The sequence below is a fragment of the Heteronotia binoei genome, chromosome 10 (genome assembly GCF_032191835.1).
Source record: "Heteronotia binoei isolate CCM8104 ecotype False Entrance Well chromosome 10, APGP_CSIRO_Hbin_v1, whole genome shotgun sequence".
NCBI classification, from domain to species: Eukaryota; Metazoa; Chordata; class Lepidosauria; order Squamata; family Gekkonidae; genus Heteronotia; species Heteronotia binoei.
In genome coordinates this window covers 15,995,920-16,014,596 of record NC_083232.1, presented here as the reverse complement: position 1 = coordinate 16,014,596, position 18,677 = coordinate 15,995,920, and the positions used below count along the sequence as shown (strand labels likewise).

At 42.0% G+C, this 18,677-nt stretch overlaps 1 protein-coding gene across 1 annotated transcript in view; it reads left to right on the top strand.

Annotated features, from left to right (window-relative positions):
* The window catches only part of RHEB (Ras homolog, mTORC1 binding), a 37,590-nt gene that overhangs the window by 2,623 nt on the left and 16,290 nt on the right, over positions 1–18,677 (top strand). The window contains exons 2-3 of the mRNA XM_060247999.1: positions 12,855–12,926; positions 17,685–17,752. Of these exons, the coding sequence (XP_060103982.1) occupies positions 12,855–12,926; positions 17,685–17,752 (140 nt within the window). The remainder of the gene's footprint in view (positions 1–12,854; positions 12,927–17,684; positions 17,753–18,677) is intronic.

Here is an 18,677-nt window from a genome sequence, read left to right as displayed (position 1 = left end):
GGTCAGATGAGATTTATGTTTATCTCCTTTTGACAACATTGAATAAAAAACCCCTGTGGGTCAAATCTGTCCCTGTTGGTTTTTCCCCCCTTCTTCCAGCTTTGCTAGTCATATAACCAAGACCACACCTCTGGATTTCTCATTCATAAATCTGGTGCTGCTTCTACTACAGGTGGTGATTTATATGTATGAGTTAAAAGCAGTGAAAACCTACTCTCTTGCTGACATAGTGTGTCACTTGAAGAAAGTCAGGACCTTGATCTCCATTTTGAACCATATGGTGCCTCAGTGCTACTCTGGTTTGCTCACAATTGCTCTAGTCATGTGCTTTCAGTGGACTGAAATAATCCACACACTGTCACTCCTTCCATTATTCTCATCTAGTAACACCACAGGATGTTGAGAGGGTTTTTAATGCACATGAAGTAATTTTGTACATGCTTCCTCAGTGTTTATACCCCAACCTTTTTGCTCTCTCCCCCACCCCTTCCCTGTTTAATTTGAGCAGAGCCATATGGGGTGGGTATGGACTGGTGATTTCCACTTTCCATTTCATTGCATCTGAAGTGTGTGTGCACAAAAACGTATACTTTATTAAAACTTTATTGGTCTTCAAGGTGCCACTGGACTCAAACCGGGGCCAGGTTATGTTTATTGATTGATATTGGAATAAAGCGGTGATATAGTTGTGCATCTCGGTGATTGGGCAAAATGCTTCATTTGATCAGAAATAACTGAAAGGGGTCCTTGAAGTTATGCTAGTCAGGCACCATGTTGCTTAATACGGAAGACGACATGAAGAATGATTTCTGTATGAAGTTTTGTCTTACAGTCTTGCAACTGAAGTTTCCTCTTTTGTAGTTTTGCTAGGGCAAAGATGCTGCATAGTTATGTCAGTGTGTCAGGCTCTTCATAGAAACAGAAGTGATGCATTGCTTTTAGTCTCTGCCCAGTTTTCCTGGCCCAACCCCATGAGGAAGATAGCTAGTACATTCCGTTGCCTGTGTTAAATTTGGACGCTCACCTCTTCAACCTCAGTGGTGTGCTACCGACGGTTCACCCTCAACCCTGCTTGACCACTGGTGAAATGGGTATAAGAGATCTACTGGCCAGTTACAAAATGAATGAAACAGTTGTTTTCAGCTCTGGACTATCAAAAGAAGGATGGATGGTGACATACAGTTGGTTTTGCATATTGGCATGTGTAAAAAAAGAAAACTTTGAACTTTTGCTGCGACTGCTGTGAGATATATGGTAAACGGGAGCTCTGCAGATAACCTCAATCTGTTAAATTCAGAGTTTTTCTCCTTTCCTAATGTAAACAGTTTTCATAATATTGAGTATATACTTGTTAGCGACAAGTTGGATTCATGGCTGGGCTATCCTCTCACATTCTCAATCTTATGAAGATGCTTGAAGCTCATTCTACTGAACTGGAAAAGCTGCACTCTTTTGCTGTAATGGGTTAGTTATAATACGCTTCTGTTGTTTTAAATCTTATTCTGCCCTTTCTCATTTGTGTACTCTTCAGCTGCTGCTTATATGTTTTGTTTTTAAAGGTGCAGTGGAACTTCCCTTGCAAGAGATCCAAGCAAAGCTTTCCAAACAAATCAGTCATTTTGAAACTGATAAAAGTATAGATGACTGCTTTTAAAGACTTTGGCTTTGGATGTCACTTTGTCCATTTTATAATTGCTTAAAGTAGATTAGACTGGTGGTCTTTAAGGTTTCGTTATGAGTTCTCTTTAATCAGATTAGACTGTTCAATCCTTTTACAATGTAGCAAGGTATAGATTGCCACTCGGTTGAGGTTCTGTTGCGGTCTGGACAGCAGACACAGTGAAGAAGTAGAGTGTAGTCTAGACCATGCAGTATCGACAAGAATTGTCAAGTCTGTTGGGTTCTCTTCATCAGAGGTCCTTGAGGAACTTCCTCTCTCTAACAGCTGCCTATTTAAGAGGGCCAAAATGAGGTTCAGATATAGGTAACTCAGCATTTCATATTGCTTGAATGTTGACCATTTGTTCCAAATAGGTGAGATGGCAAGGAAGGTAAACATGTAACAAAGGGTGTGACTTCAGTTTCATTTGTTCTTTTCCTTCATTAGTTTCTACGAAGATGACTGTCTGGAGTAGTAATTGAGTAGATAGAATAGTACTATATTTTTGCTTGTATTTAGAGTCTGTGGTTGGAATTCCATATATGTAATCTCCAGGTTGCTGTTATCAACCAGGAATTTCTTCCTGGTGTGCATGTCAGTGGAGGAGCACAAAACAACACACCCACTCCTTGTTCAAGTTCTCAGTTTATTGTGCAGACTTCTTCTCTTCTGCCCTTAAAGGCAATAGACATTTAAATGCTGAAATGATAGCATTCTTTAGGCATTCTGTTGTAAACAAGAGTACTGTCAAAAGAGCAAGGTGACTTGGATGATAGCTTCAAAGTCCAGTTCAGCATACAAACAACCTGAGCAGCAAGTTCAACAACAGTATAAGCCAGTGGAAAGTTACATCATAATGTATAGCTAAAACGGAACTGTTTCCTTCTAGAACAGTATTAACATGATAAGGCTTTTGAGCTACATGTGTGCGAGAATGTAGATATGAATAATAACTCCCAGGCATTCCATTCTTATGACTAAAATCTTACAGGGCATTTTGATTTCCTCAGTCTGACCCTGATAGTACCCAAAACACATCAAGGAATGTAATGTTCAAATAAACATTTGGTTTTTATATAGCACTGTGCTCTTGGGTCAATAAGAGATACATATAATATTTACGTGAAACTGGTTACTGTTCTCATGTACACCCAGTGGAGCTGGCTGTTCTATTGCCGTGAAATGAGGTGAATTTGCTTGAACCCTGGCAGGAAAACATAACAGCTTTGACAGTAATAAAAGCTTTGCTTTAAAAGTGTGTTCAATCCAGAACTTTAAAAGTACCTTGCAAGTAACACTTGATAAATTCTGGTATGGTATCATTGAGCATGTACTGTGGGAAGGGGCCTTGAGTTAGTGTAATCTGGTTCCCATAACAATGCCCTTTCCATTTATCCATGACTTCTCATGGGAATTTAGATGAGTGAAATCTGCAGGGAGATGTAGATGTAAGGTTGACAGGCTGCTGCTGTTGCATCATAGCATAAAAAATCGGGTTTTTTTCCTTCTTCTTCAAAGATCTAAGGGGCTTATAAAAGTGAAATAGTAATGCCATAAGATTTAAGTTTAATAAATAAAGTACCTTTTGAATAAAGAAAGAACTGGGAAAATAAGTACAGAGGGTCTAGTATGTGCTTCATTGCAGTGCTTGGACAGTTTGAAAATAGTAATTGCACTACATATTTTGGGATGGCTTGCTTGGATACTAATCTCAGATGGGCTCACAGAATACTCTGGAGGAGATCCCATGATGCAAAACCTTGTCTACATATAGTGATATTTCTTGTATTAAGGCGTGACAGTGAGCTGAGACCCTTTTCTTGCTGTCAGATTTTGAGGTGGCAGAGAGCAAAAGATCATGGAACATCCTGATCTTGAATTCTCCTTTGCCAATTCTGATCTTGAGGATTCAGTGCAAACCATCTCTTTTTTAAAAACGCTAATTCATGCTGTCATGGTACTGAATTACGTGGCTTAGTTTATATTCTTGTGTTGACTGTTCATTATGTATAATCTACCCAGAAGCAGGAGCACATCTATTTAGAGGGAAATATTGACTGTTTAATGAGTGAGTCGATCCTGCAACTGAAATTGCTGTTATCTTTTAAGAATTTCTGTACACATGCAGCTTAAAGCTGTTATTTGGAGGTCTGTTGGTAATATGTATGGGGAGGGGTGGCTGCACTGTCTTCCTGCGGTTAGTCTAGTTCCTGCTGAGCAGAATGGCAACTGATGAATGGTAGAGGCCAAAATGCCAGCTTTAATTAAAAGCTTCATTTTTAATGCCTTCCTGTCATCTATTGGCAAATCTTACTGCAGTGAACTTGTTAGTGGTAGCAGTAAACACTAGAGGCAGCATGCTTGAATGCAATACCAAGTCCCTGGAAGGGTTGCTTAAGGACACTGTGCTAGAATTAACTCCTGAGTTGCCTGCTTTGCATTTTTTAGCCTTTTCTGCTCAGCTTCTCACAATGCGGGATCATTCAGCTTTTGAACATATTTATACAGGATGTGTTGTTCAAACATCAAACCCCTTTTCACTCGTGTGTGAGTGGATGGATGGATGGATAGATAGTTTTCTTTAAGCACCCTGCATAAACTGCAGGTACATTTTTGATGTAGTTAAATATTGGACCTCTGTGCGATAGAAATCTCAAATATTTATTCCTCCAATTTGACACTGTCAAGGGCAGCTTAACCTTGACCTTCCAGTTCATTGTGTTTGAATAATGTACTCACTCTGTTAAGGGTGATTTTCTTGTTATGAGTCAAAGGCCTTTGCATGGCTTTGTGCTTATTTACATAAAATATGTGTATCTTGAATGCTTTGCCTGTGAATGTATCGCACCTTGTCTGAGCTGTCATTTGTCTTACCTCTGGTTAAGGCAAAAAGTTCTGGAGGTGATAATCAATTTATGTAAATCTAAGCTTACACCCTGCCAGTATTCAGCAGAATTTAATGGGTTTAAAGCCTTTGACTTAAAACTCATTTTCTGAGCTTGGAACAGAGTGTGGAATTTTAATACATTTGTATTGGTGCCTCCTGCCAGCAGAAGGCATACTGATCCCTCCCCCCCAGATATTTCTGCTCCTGCAGGGAATCAGAGGAATAATTTATAATTCAGCCTGTCTCTTTTCTTCTTGTGGGTTCTAGTCCAGTAGCAGCGCACGTAACATAATGCCCAATTGATACATAATTGTATGGAGATTAATATTAACCCTTCTTTATACCCACTTGCCCTGACCTGGGTAGCACAGGCTAGTCGGATCTCAGAAGCTAAGCAGGGTCAGTCCTGGTCAGTTCTTGGAAGGGAAACCACCAAGGAAAAATAGGCTTGCCATGCAGAGGCAGAAAGTGACAAACCACCTCTGAATGTCTCTTGCCTTGAAAATCCCACTTGAAGCCAATTCATTAAAAAAAAAATCTTGACAGTCTTCGTATTCATAAACTTCCAAGGGCAGTCATAACATGGGAACATTCATCTATGTTTTCTCTACGTTTTCATCATCTCTGAATGTAGTGTGTGGGTGATAAAATTAAAAACTTGAAGTTACTTGATTATTTGTGGCCAGGCCTGGCACTAGGGGTTCTGCCGCTATCGGCATACAATCACCCCCCCCCCCGCCCCTCTTGTGGTTTTATTTTTTGCACCGTCATTGTGCAGTGATGTCATCATGCAGGGCGACGGGCGGGACACAAGAGTGCTGCTGCGCCACCGCTTTCCTCCTCCTGCGCCTGGCCGCTTTCAAGTGGAAAGCGGCCACCGTGCTCTTTGGAGGCTTCCAAGGAAGCCTCTGAATTGCGCAGCGACCGCTTTCATCTTGAAAGTGGTCGGGCGGTGCTAAAACACCATGTTCTTCCGAGGCTTCTAAGGAAGCCTCCGAAGAGTAAGGCAGCTGAGCAGGCAGGGTGGCGCCCTAGGCAGCCGCCTACTTCCACACGCCAGCCCTGTTTGTGGCTACCACCATCCCTGTCCTCTTCAGTGTTCCAATGGGTTGGAACTAAAATGGGGGTCCTCCTTCATTTGTGCTGGCAGAAGGGGAATATAAGAAATGGAAGACATCTCTCCCTTTGTTCAGAAAAGAATCCTACTGTTTTTCTAAAAAGTGCAACGCAGCTTACACCATTGGAGTGGATGTTCGTGATATCAAGCACTTTGTTTGGCAGAAGGCAAAGAGGCAATTATCCTGGCAAGTGAATGTGGAGGCGCTTACAAGGAGGCAGTACAGATGCCAAAGATGTGCTCTTGAAAGGCTGCTTAGTTCTGCTTTGGCGCATGTCTTCCCAGTCATCTAGGACAGCCCCGTGTATTACATCCAGTAATTCAGGTGTAAAATCTCAAATGCATTAATTGTGGCTGGTTGGATCCAGCGTACTGAAAAGCATCACTCCTTTCACAAGACAGAGCTTCTGGAAATTCTATCTCGATGCTACAGCTACGTAAAGCTTCTGTTTTGGCTAGAAGACCAAGGAAAGTGGAAAGCACAACATAGAATGCTCAGTGTCTGCATAACAGCATGTTGTGCATTTAGGGGACTAGGAGGTGCAAGGCATTGCCTTATATGAAGGCCTCTCTCCCACTTTTCCCCAGGCAAGTCACAAGACCTTCCTATCCTTGCATCAGCCTTATCTGCGTTTGGTTTGTCATCTTTCCCAGTCTCTACTGTGGCCAGGCTTAGGATAAGACCCTAGAACAATGTTGGATGGGGAGCGCTCTGGGGGCCAGAGCTGCTTATACTGCGAAGCATTATATTGAGAGCTCCTTCTGGAAGTTTGTTCCGGAACCGTTTCTGGCAGTTTGGGCTTACGTCTCTTAAGAAGCAGTATCTCTTTCCTTTCTTGATGGTGAGTGGAATAGGGCGGTTTCAAAAGCAGTTCAGTATGGTGTGAAGCTTTATTCTTTAACAAAAAAAAAATCAGGGTTGACAGATATCAGTAGTACTTTGGATCCTGCCCTTTAGTGTTCGTGTAAACATTTTGCTTTAATTCAGTTTTGATTGATTTATTTTTTTGTCATCGCTAAAGAATGAGGTTTGGAAACCAAGATGACGTGTCAGTCTGTCTGGTTTTCTAGGGCTGCAATGTTATGCATGCTTACCTGGGACATTTCTTGCAGTGGAGCTCAAGATGAAACAGATAGCATTGTGCTCTGTTGCGCTAAACTGGCAAGCTGCTGTACTGGTCCATCAAGCCGTTTTTTATTCCCCTGTCTGCTTTTTAGGAATTCAAGGTGACTTTACCCTTTGGGCTGCATGTTGCTCACTGCCATTTTCCTGTTGGATACAATCTTAGAAGTTATGAGCCATCGGTTAGGAATTGTGTGTGTGTGTGTGTGTGTGTGTGTGAGAGAGAGAGAGAGCGGTATCTGCATTTTATATAGATTGGCTTGTATTCATTCTTTTAAATGGGAAGCTTATTATAGGGATAGCAGTTCATCTTTTCTGCCAACAGTTGTTTTAAACTGGAGAAAATCTGAGAGGTCACTGAACATTTCTGATTTGTTTCTTTATTTAGATGCCATAGTCAAGCAGAACCGAAAAATCCTTAGTATACAATTGTAAGAACTCCCAAAGTCTGGGGTAGGTCATCTTTCTTTGTGTATTTATAAAACCATCTCTAAAAAAATTAGCAGTGGAGGCAGCTGGCTAGCTGTAATGCAAAAGCATGTAAAAAAATTAAGTCAATAACATTGACATAGGGGACAGCAAAGTGAGGAACAGTTAAAGCTAATGGGTAATGCCAGTAAGCCATGCTGCTCATAGAAGTTCTTCCCCTGTGACAGAAAAGCCTGGGTACTCCTCCTGGGTATTTAATGGACTGCCTGCCTACTTTTATTTACTTCCTCAAGGAAACTCAAGGCAAATTACACAATACACTTCTAAGCACCATGCACTCAGAGCAGTATAAAATCAATCAATTGGGCAATATAATGGGATGACTAAACTATAGTATACTGTTTATTGCACTGCACAGAACAGTAAAATAGTCTAACGCTAACAGTGTATTGTAATAGCATAATGCCAACAATGAAACAGAACCAGATTGCAAAGTTAGAGAAAAAGTGCAACTGTTTGTGGTGTATATACAGCAGATTACCTAACATTTCTCAGACGTTAACCATGACCCCATTCTCCTTATAAAAAGATTCTCTTCAACAGTTAGAGAACACAGGCAACAGGGTATTTGCATAAAATGGGCAAAGCAGTGAGAACTGCCTAAAATTTCATAGATATTAACTATTAGCTTATTTCTTTTGCCTTTTTAAAAAACTTTGAAATATTTATAACTAGATTGTCTATGAAGACTAGAAATATGCTTCTTTGAAGGAAATAGAATGATTCAAATTCTAGGGTTTGGGCTGTTGGCCACTTTCTCCTCTTGCAGTCCTGTTTTACTATTGCTACTTTTGAGTAGTTGCCCGGAAGGTGTCTTTAGGAAAAGTAGAACAACATTGGAGCGTGTGTGGAAGAACTGATAAAAGAAGACCAATGTACTATCTTTCTAGTTTCGTAATGGATTGGAACTGACAGGAAGAGCTTTGCTTGAAGCAAAACTGTCTTAGGGTATAAAATTGTGTGGAGTTACGGGTAATTTTATGTTGTCCAATGCAATGGCTATTAGAATTGAAGAGCAGTTCAGTTGGAAACCCAGTAGGAAAGTGTGTGCCAAATTGCTATTTTGTGAATAAAGATTTCAAGAAGTCTGTGTTATGAAAGAATAGAGATGAGGCTAAAATGAGGGGATCCTTTGCTGGATAAGTACTGCAAAATAACTTTGGCTGAAATTAGATGGCAGTAGTTTTTGGTAAGTTTTATCAAGTAATATGCTAAAAACGTAAGGATTTGAAAGTGCTTAGGATGACTTTCTGAAATCCCATCTCTGTTTTAGTAATTTAGAAGAAGATATTGGATTTATATCCCGCCCTCCACTCTGAAGAGTCTCAGAGCGGCTCACAATCTCCTTTACCTTCCTCCCCCCCACAACAGACACCCTGTGAGGTGGGTGGGGCTGAGGGGGTTCTCACAGCAGCTGCCCTTTCAAGGACAACCTCTGCCAGAGCTACGGCTGACCCAAGGCCATGCCAGCAGGTGCAAGTGGAGGAGTGGGGAATCAAACCTGGTTCTCCCAGATAAGAGTCCACACACTTAACCACTACACCAAACCGGCTCTCTTAGAATCTATCTATTAAGAATTTATGGTGAAGAGTCAAAGCAGACTGCCTAGCACCAGTAAGAACCTAGGTATAAACCTGTGGGCATAAAAAGTTTCTTTAAAAAAACAGATTGCAAAACTTTCCCCTCCTGTTTAGTAATATCCCTTGCACGTGCAAGAGATAAAAGGTGCCAAGACAGATGAGTATGATCTTTTCTGTCACTTCCTCTTGTGCCCTTGTTTATCTCCCTCTCTGCTGCAGGGGAAGAGATTTGGGGGGAAAGAAACCATAAGAAGCCAGGCTTGAGGGAAGGCTAATGCGCAAAAGGCACCCTCTCTCCCTGTGGCCTCTACAGTGGCAGAAGATTGAGGGTAGCCGTACTGGATCAGTCCAAAAACATTTTTATATAAACATGAAATTTGTGTGATTCTGCTGCGCTAACTGTAAAATCTGATCAAAGTATCTTTCTGTTGATGGCTTCAGGGGGGAGCCATTTTGGCCTTCAGTGAAACACTTTGGTTTGTGCAGGTGGGCAGCGTCATATGTATCTCATTACATACTTAACCCGTTTTCATTATATTTTAATGTATTTTTTTCTAATGGCAAACTAGAATGATTTTATAATGTGTAGAATGATGTTTATAATATATGTTACATGTTAAAAAGTAAATTAGGTGGACAAGAACATCACTAGAAAATACATGTCCTTTTGTTGTACTTGTAGTCAGCAATTTAACAGGCAACTTTTATCACCTTTTATTGGTTTCCCACGCTAATGCTATGCTGACCAAATGGTCTTCCAATTTATTACACTATTTTGCCATTTGATCCTAACTTTGTATCAGTTTACACTCTTAACCCACCAGCTATATGTATTTCTGCTCACTATACCCCATTTCCTCGTCTGAAGAAGGATGCATGCATACGAAAGCTTACATTCTGAATAAAACTTTGTTGGTCGACTTGACTCCTACTTTGTTACACTTAGATTTGGGTCCAGTTAGACATGCCTGACTCTGAAGTTTCTATCTGAGAACTCTTGTTGCTCTCTAAGGTGTGCTACTGGACTCACATTTGATTTTACTGCTGATAATTTGTGTTAAGTGCTACTTGTGGTTAATAACTTTTTCTTAAGTTCATTATCAACTGGATCAGTTTCTTCTTCGACGGCAGGGAATACCTTACAGAGATTCCACCCCCACCCCCGTATAATTAACTAGGCTGAAATCTTTAGGCCCCATTGCTTCTCTTTCCTCGACCGCTTCAGCGTTTTGAAACCGGCAGAGTTGAAACTAAGATTGCCTGTGAATTCTCCCATATTTTCCTAAACGTTCTAAAGCATGCATTGTTTTGCTGTGTGTGGTTAAAGTGGATTTTGAAGACTGTTCCGGTTTTGATTCACAGATGGCAGGGGAACATGAAAACAGAGCATACCAACAGACATGGTACAGGCAGACTTAAGACTCAACATCCTCTCTCTCTCTCTCTCTCTGCTCAAAATAGAAGGCTGTTGGGGCCTATTGCGTGTTACCTTGTCTGGCTGCAATTTTATAATGTATTCCAGTGCCGTTTGGTCAGCTCTGAATCATAACCAAGCGCGCTGCTTGTCTGCCCATAATTTATTGGCGGAGAGCCTGGAAGCGTGAGTGTTACATAACTGGCATCTTCTGTAATGCTATTCCTTTTTCATGCTAATCTGACTGGCATAGTGCTGAAAAGATAATTCAGCATGCATTGTCACAGATCATACATTATAGTTACCATTTCTAGTACTTGAAGAAGCATGCATGCGCACAAAAGGTTATACCTAGAAAGAAACTTCATTGGTCTTAAAGGTGGCATTGGACTCAAATTTACTTCTCGTTTCTGTTTTAGCTTTCCTGAAGGGCATATCACTTTCACTAGTGGTACAATATTCTGTTCTCTTAATTTTGTTTGCCTTACCTGGCTTGAAGAGCAACTCTACACACCTAATGCAGCCTCAGACTTCAGTGTCTATTTTGTGCTGAAGCTAAGTGAATGAAATTGGGGTTGATTAAAATATTACGTTATTTCTCCCTTTCTCCCAGGGACTCTACACATAGTGAGTCAGTACACTCGACAGTATGGGACATTCAGTAACCAATACAATAGGACAGGGTTGTCAGAAACGCAGCCCAGGAGCCTGATCAGGCCCCCGGAGGGTTCCAGTCAGGCTCGCAACAGGTCTTTCTTCTCCCTCTCTCTTGCTTCCTTCTGTATCACAGCTTGCTTTGCCAGGCCTGCTCATTCACACAGGAGCTACAGAGCAAAGCCTCTATTTCTCCATTGGCTGAGGCTTCTCTCTTGGATAGGAAGGGGGGGGAGGGACAGCTTGCTTCGCCAGGCTCTCTCAGTCACGCAGCAAAGCTACTGAGCCAGGCCTCTTTTCCTTCTATTGGCTGAGGCTCTGCCCCCTCCTCATCTCCTGGGGAGGGAGAGAAAGAGCCAGTTTCCTTTGCCCAGTTCCCTCAATCACATGGGAGAGATACAAAATCTATGTGTTTGTCTGTGTCCTTTATACAGTTTATATCTCTGCTACCAGGTATTACATTTTATGACACACATGACCTGTCCCGACAAGGTCTCATTTATGTCAGGTCCGGCCCTCGTAACAAATGAGTTTGACACCCCTGCATTAGGATGTTAGACTCTCTTGCTTGACTCCTACTGGTGGAAACATGGTGGAAATAGTTGCCTACCTTTGGGTCAGTGCTCAGACGCTGACTGAGGTCCCAATGCTAAGCACACTTACTTGAGAGTAAGTCTGCATTAAGTTCTTCATCAGCCTCCAGGAGTCACACAATATGTATGAATGAGCTGCATGTGGCTCCCAAGCCGCAGTATGACGCCCCTGCTATATCTCAATGCTAGCCAACAGTATATTAAGCTGTGTACCACAAGGGACAATTTTTAAGAAGACATTGGATTTATATCCCGCCCTCCACTCCGAGTCTCAGAGTGGCTCACAATCTCCTTTACCTTCCCCCCCCTACGCACACACACACACACAACAGACACCCTGTGAGGTGGGTGGGGCTGAGAGGACTTTCACAGCAGCTGCCCTTTCAAGGACAACCTCTGCCAGAGCTATGGCTGACCCAAGGCCATTCCAGCAGCTGCAAGTGGAGGAGTGGAGAATCAAACCCGGTTCTCCCAGAAGAGTCCGCACACTTCACCACTACACCAAACTGGCTCCAAACTGTTTGGAGAAAAAATGTTGCCTGACCCCAAAGTGGTGAACAGCATTCCCTGGGCATGTAAGAAGGGGCAACAAGAACTAAGCACTGATACAAACCTTCCTTATCCTTCTCATGATCTGCCTAAGTTCACAGAAACAACATTGCTGTTAGATGGCCATTTAGCCTCTGTTTAAGAATCTCCAAAAGGAGAGCAGGGGGGATATAGGGGACATTCTAAAGTAATTCATGTTAAACTCTCCATTGGGAAGAAACAAATTTTGCACCATGGCCAATGGCAGCATCCTATACCTTCAGTGGGGAAGTGCAGGTGGTTTGCAAAGATGCTGTCTTCCTTGAATTTCAGGTGTTTGTCCCCCCCCCCCCCCCGAATGAATCAGAAGGATTATCAGTAATGGCTTAATTTCATATCAGTGTAGGTTACACAACTTGGAAAGTTTTGATTTATGACTTGGATCCAAAGAACCTTTGCTATATTAGCTACATTTTTCCAAGACAGCACTGATGTTGTGTTTGTTGAACAGTGTTGCTTGCATCTCCCCTTTCGTGTGATAAACTGCTTTTTAAATAAAGAGAGATTTCAAAAGCAAGCTTAGGGTCATAATATGAGTGTGTCAGCTGTTCAGAGAAAGTAAAATGTTTCACTGGGCATTCCCAGTTCCTTAAGCATGCCTAAATCTTCGGATCCTAGTCTGTGTTTCTAAAATGCAACACTTGTCTCTGTTCCTCCTCAGGATCTCGTAGAAAATTCCAACACCCCAACACCCCCCCCCCAACTCAAAACATTCTGAACTGTTAACGCTAAATTTGCTTCCTTTACAGGGAAATCGTCACTGACTATTCAGTTCGTGGAAGGACAGTTTGTTGATTCATATGACCCTACTATAGAAAACAGTAAGTAACAATATTCCTCAGTGTGCTGGAAGAGCACTTTCAGCTAATGTGACATTTATTTATATGTTTAATGGGGATCTGCCCTTATCCTTTAAAAAGCTCAGAGATGCTTATGTTTACGTGTTTCCAGACATCTTTTGATGGTTATTTTTGGCATCAAACTGTGTGCCCAAGGAAGATGGAACTTCCTGAAGTGCATGGGCTACAGCGTCCTGTTACCTCCACCTTCTGCTGGCGCTTAGTTAAAATAGCTATTGATTCAGGCATGTACACGGTTTCAAGTGCTGTGAATCAGGGAGCTTCCAGAAGCAGTCAGCTCTGCATCTTAACAGCGTGTTTCTTGGTGTAGCTGATTTGTAGCTTTTGATCTTTTTGATGATTCTCAGAAGACATTTAAAAATGCATCTGTAAAGTTGACTGGTGTAATTATTGCTTTATTAACTATTTTGTAGGCGTTCCTGGTCCCTAGGGTGTTCATTTCCCTGAAATTGTACCATTTCTAGATGCTTTTCATGGGAAGATTACGGGAGTAATCTGACTGAATTATTTATTAAAATAAATACTGCTTTCCTCTTGGTTCAAGGCAAGCTTTACTTTAATTTTTAAAAAGTTCTTGTTTGTGTTCATGCTTCTACTAATTTATGCTTCAAATTTCCTTTTTGGTTGGTGGTTCTTTCTATTTTGCATTTCATTTGCTAAAGTCCATACTCTCCTTCACTTTTTCCTTCATTGGGCTAGACTTCCACTTACTGCCCCGCTTTGTGCTCTCCTTAATCATACCAACCTCTTCATATCACTGCATCTTCCTAGTCATAGACATGTACGTTCTAGCTGAGCTTTTGTTGCTGGGGTTTTAAATAATCTTCCTTCTACATCCATGACTCTAGAATACAGTCATTTAAATCATGTCTAGAAATTTACTCTGGTTGCAGTTTGTGCAGATATTTGCACAATCTATCTCTAAAGATTCATTGTTTCATAAAGTAATGACATTGACATCTATTCCTTCTTGTTATAATATAAGACAAGCTCCACATCTTTTCAGGTGGAGATGTGAAGACGAGAGATGCAGGGGTTTTTTTTAATGACGACTGTTTCTGATTTTAAGATAATTAGGAAATTTTCCCCTCAGAATTTGTGGAATGCTTTTGAAGGTAAGGTTTTTGTCACCCTCAAATGTATAGCACAAAGAAGTCTGAAGACTTTCTAAATGTTTACAGTGGAAGAATTCAGAGATTTGGGAGAGCACAGAAATCCTATGGCTTTTTTTTTTTAATGGCTGAAATGAAATATAGTAAACTTAATATCCAGGTGTGCTGATAGTCCTATCTATTGTGGATGTATGAGATGTCCTTTTATATACTACAGTGTTTGTTTTCTACCTTCAACTGCTGTTTTTTCCCTACTTCTCAGATGCCAAAATTTAAATCAGGTACAAATAATACTTCCGCCAACACGTCCTTCCTATAAAGTTTATATCTAGGGATTGCTGCATCCACTGATGTTTCCCATTTTGCTAGGTTTCAGGTGCGGCCACTACATCTGTGCCTTCGCTTTACTAGTAGGCACTCCAGTCACACCATGTTGGCTCAGAGGCATCTGTCATAGATACGTAAATCCAATATACCCTCACCATGTACCGTATTTTTTGGACCATAAGACGCACTCCCCCCCCCCAAAAAAAAGTGTGTGGGGGGAAGTGTGTGCGTCTTATGGAGTGAAGGGACGATAAGACGTACCTTCCTCCGGGGGGGGGGGGGGCGATCTGCTGCCTCCACCTCCAATCCCAGTGCTTCCCCCACGCCTGCCTGCCTGGCTCCAGCTCTGCTTCCAGCAAGCACTGGGATCGCTCCACGCTGCCCCCACCACAAACCCAGCGCTTCGTGAGCGCCGGCTGCGGAGGGGGCAGCGTGCTTCCTGTCTGCCTGGCTCCAGCTCTGACGCTTACAGCAAGCGCCAGGATCGCTCCCTCCGCCCTCCGATCCCGGCGCTTGCTTTAAGCATCAGAGCTGGAGCCAGGCAGACAGGCACGGAGGAAGCACACCGCCCCCTCCACAGCTGGCGCTCGCGAAGCACTGGGTTTGCGGAGGGGGTGGGTGCTTCCTCCGTGCCTGTCTGCCTGGCTCCAGCTCTGATGCTTAAAGCAAGCGCCGGGATCAGAGGGCAGAGGGAGCAATCCTGGCGCTTGCTGTAAGCGTCAGAGCTAGAGCCAGGCAGACATCATCCCCAGGGAATTAATTCTCCAAGACCAGAGGCTTTCACGTTGCTGTCATCTTTCATTCATAGATCAGTGTTAAAACTTCTCTTCAAGCCCATCCTTTCTGTAGAGGCTTAGCTTGTTCCAAAATGTCACCTAGTTCCTAAAAAATATTGAGCCCCTCCTCTGATCCATGATCTTATCCACTGACGGTGGCTCAGTGGTAGAGCATCTGCTTGGGAAGCAGAAGGTCCCAGGTTCAATCCCTGGCATCTCCAAAAAGGGTCCAGGCAAGTAGGCGTGAAAATCCTCAGCTCGAGAGCCGCTGCCAGTCTGAGAAGACAATACTGACTTTGATGGACCAAGGGTCTAATTCAGTATAAGGCAGCTTCATATGTTCACCCATCAAAGCCTCCTGAACTCATGTTATCCACTTGGCCCTACATGTGGAACAAGTAGCATTTCCAAGAACACTGGAACGCTGGATTCCTGGGATGTATAATACCCTACATAACAGCCTAAATTTAACTTCTAGGGCCGCCTGCCAACAATAGTGTTTAGCCAACATTTCCTCATGTCATTAGTACCAATGTGCATTACAACCACTAGCTTTATATGCATTCTTCCCACCGGCCTATCTATGCAGTACATGGCATTGGCAACCTTTGCACCAGTCGGGCAAGTCACCACATGGTCAACAAGCCAGTCTCCAACCCATCTCTCTACAGTTCTAGTTTTTGAATCACCCCCTGCTGGAAACTTCTCTTGGAACTGCTTCTTATATCTGTAAAACTCAGCGGAAGAGCTTTGATGCTCATTGTTCATTAACGTTCTTTCATTAGTGGTTCACTCTGAATGCCACTTATGCCAAGATGACTAATACAGATAATTGTAATAAGCATATAAATTCACAGATTTCATAATTTAAAAGAATGACTAATGTAGAATGTGCTGTAGTGTTCTTCCATAGTGACATATGTAATTGAGATCTGTACAGACAGTGTATAGACCAAATGTTCTAGACTTACACTTAAAAAAAAACTTTCCTCAATTTGCCTTTGTGAACTTAAAAACCTACTTATATTGCAGATTCTCCTGACTAGGGATGTGCATGAACCAAACCACCTAATGAATTTTGCCCTGTTTGTGTTCCATGAACCGAAGTTTGTGGTCTTACCATCATGAACCTCCACAACTGTTAAAACAGTTTGTGGTGGTTCATGGATACAGCAGGAGTTTAAAGGGACTCTTGAGCCCCTTTAAACCCTTACATTCTGCTCCCTGAGAAAGCAGCAAACAGCTGAGTGGCAGGGAACAGGCTGCTCCCTGCCACTCAGCTGTTTCAGGTTGATTTTTGCAGTGCTTTTAAAGGGGCTACGCAGGGAAGCCTGAAAAACAGCTGACCTGAGGGGAGCAGGCTGCTCCTTGCAGCTCAGTTGCTTTTCCGATGTCTTGTGCCTGAAGCAGTGGGGAGCAGGCTGCTCCCTGCTGCTCAGTAGGGTTTTTTTCGGGGGGGGGGGGTTGCTTTCTCCAAACCCATTTAAAAGGGCTGCAGTGCAGCAGCAACCATGTGGCACGAACTGCACTCTGTCCCTTCTAGAATGGTAGGCCCATGAATGGGCTCTAGTGAGGATCATTCATCCCCTTGTTGTTGCTAGTCTGAAAGATCCATAATTCATGACTGACACAGTTTATCAGTGGAAAAAGAGACACTGTCTAGGGACGCTTCTGTCACTGGTCCCTCCCAACTATGTCATCATCAAGTTCTAGCAGCCTTTTAATCCAATCAGATTCTGCATGGTAGAGCCTTCCATCCACAGGACATCTTCTCCCCAGAATACTTGCACAGTCTTAACTATAGTGTGTGGTAAATAAATGCATTGTCAAACAGTCTTCATGGTATATTTTTCTCTTTAAAATATATACGTGGGTGAGTGGAAGGTTAGTTGGTTATCTGACGTCATCCTTTTTTGTGTTGGCACTCAGTCATGTGCAGCTGAACCTTTCTAGGTCGGTTTGTCACCTAGTAGGACAGTGTGTTCTTCCAGACAGAGAGCTAACAGCAAGAGTAAACTAATTATTTGGACAATCACTTTGATTTCAACGGTCCTTTGTGCCTTGTATGATCAAATGTAATGTTAATGTTCATTCCATTCTTTGTTTATAAAGGAGGTCTGGAAAATTATTTATATATACTTTCTGTTAAGTTGGAGGATAGAATTGGCTCTTCAGTTTTGTATTTTTAACTAAAACTAGCTTTATCTCTTTCTTTTTTTATTTTGGTATTATTAGGATCAATGCAAAGCACCATTTGATGAAGAATATAATTTGTAATTATCTTTTAAATCTGCTTTTTAATAAATACTTGAACATTACATAAATTGTTGGATTTTTTTATATGTTTGAGAAGTTGTAAAACTGAATTTCTTGGCATGGAATGAGTTCATGGTGAAAAAACAGTTTATCTTTACTGTGATGCCAAAGATACGGCCCATTTAACGACCAGTTGGATATGCTGAGTAACAGCTCATGGGAAACTATTCCTTTTCTCATTTATGCAGCATTTACAAAACTGATTACTGTAAATGGGCAAGAATATCATCTTCAGGTTGTTGACACAGCTGGCCAGGTAAGTGATCTTCATGGCTCTGGCAGCCTTTCCATTACATTATCTAAGCAGGAAAAGTGGAAATGTGAACAAAGAAAGGCTATATGTAATTCTGAAAAGAAACATGTGATGGACAGGTTAGATCCTGCTTCTCCCTAAGTGTGATCCCTGAGAGCTGACAGAAGGTTGTAGAGATAGAGCTGGAAAACAGCAGTTGGAGGAGCTGGAAGCTAGGACATGAGAGGGAAGAGAGTGACTCTGGCTGAGTGAAACTGGAGAAGAGCTGGTTAGAGCTGGCTGAAAAGAGTCAATTTGTAACAAAGGATCCCAATTGCAGGAATAGGGAAACAGTTCAAAAGTTCATTTGGAAATGAAAATTTGTAACATCTGCCTTTTTAAAATTTTATCTTCAAACCATAAATCAAAGTTAACTCTTCATCTGTATACACTGGTGTATATGTTTTAAGGATATGAACAAATGATGGCAGCGTGTGAATGGAGTGGTAATTGAGCATCCACCTCCAATAATTCTGTTGAATGAGGGAGGTTGGGCTACCCTGTCTGCTCATGTCTCTGTGAGTGAGTGAGTGAGAGAGAAGTGAAATGGCTATGGGTCTCTAGAGATTACAAAAAAGACAAGAGGGGTAGGGGGTGTGATGGCCTGACCTACATGTAACCGGGGGTGGGGGAGCTATAGAAGATGGTAGGCGCTCTGTGTGAGTGGTGTCATTCGCAACATATATAATAAAGGGCAGGGTGTTAAGGGCACTGACTTGTTGACCAGTTTCCTTTAATCTTAGAATTTATTACTTAGAAATGTATATGCAGCTTTTCCAGTGAAGTGCTTGAGGCCGCTCAGAGCAAAACAACACAATAAAAATCAGCACAGAAGTTACTAACAATAAACACATGACATAAAAACCATCTAAAATAATATACACGAAAC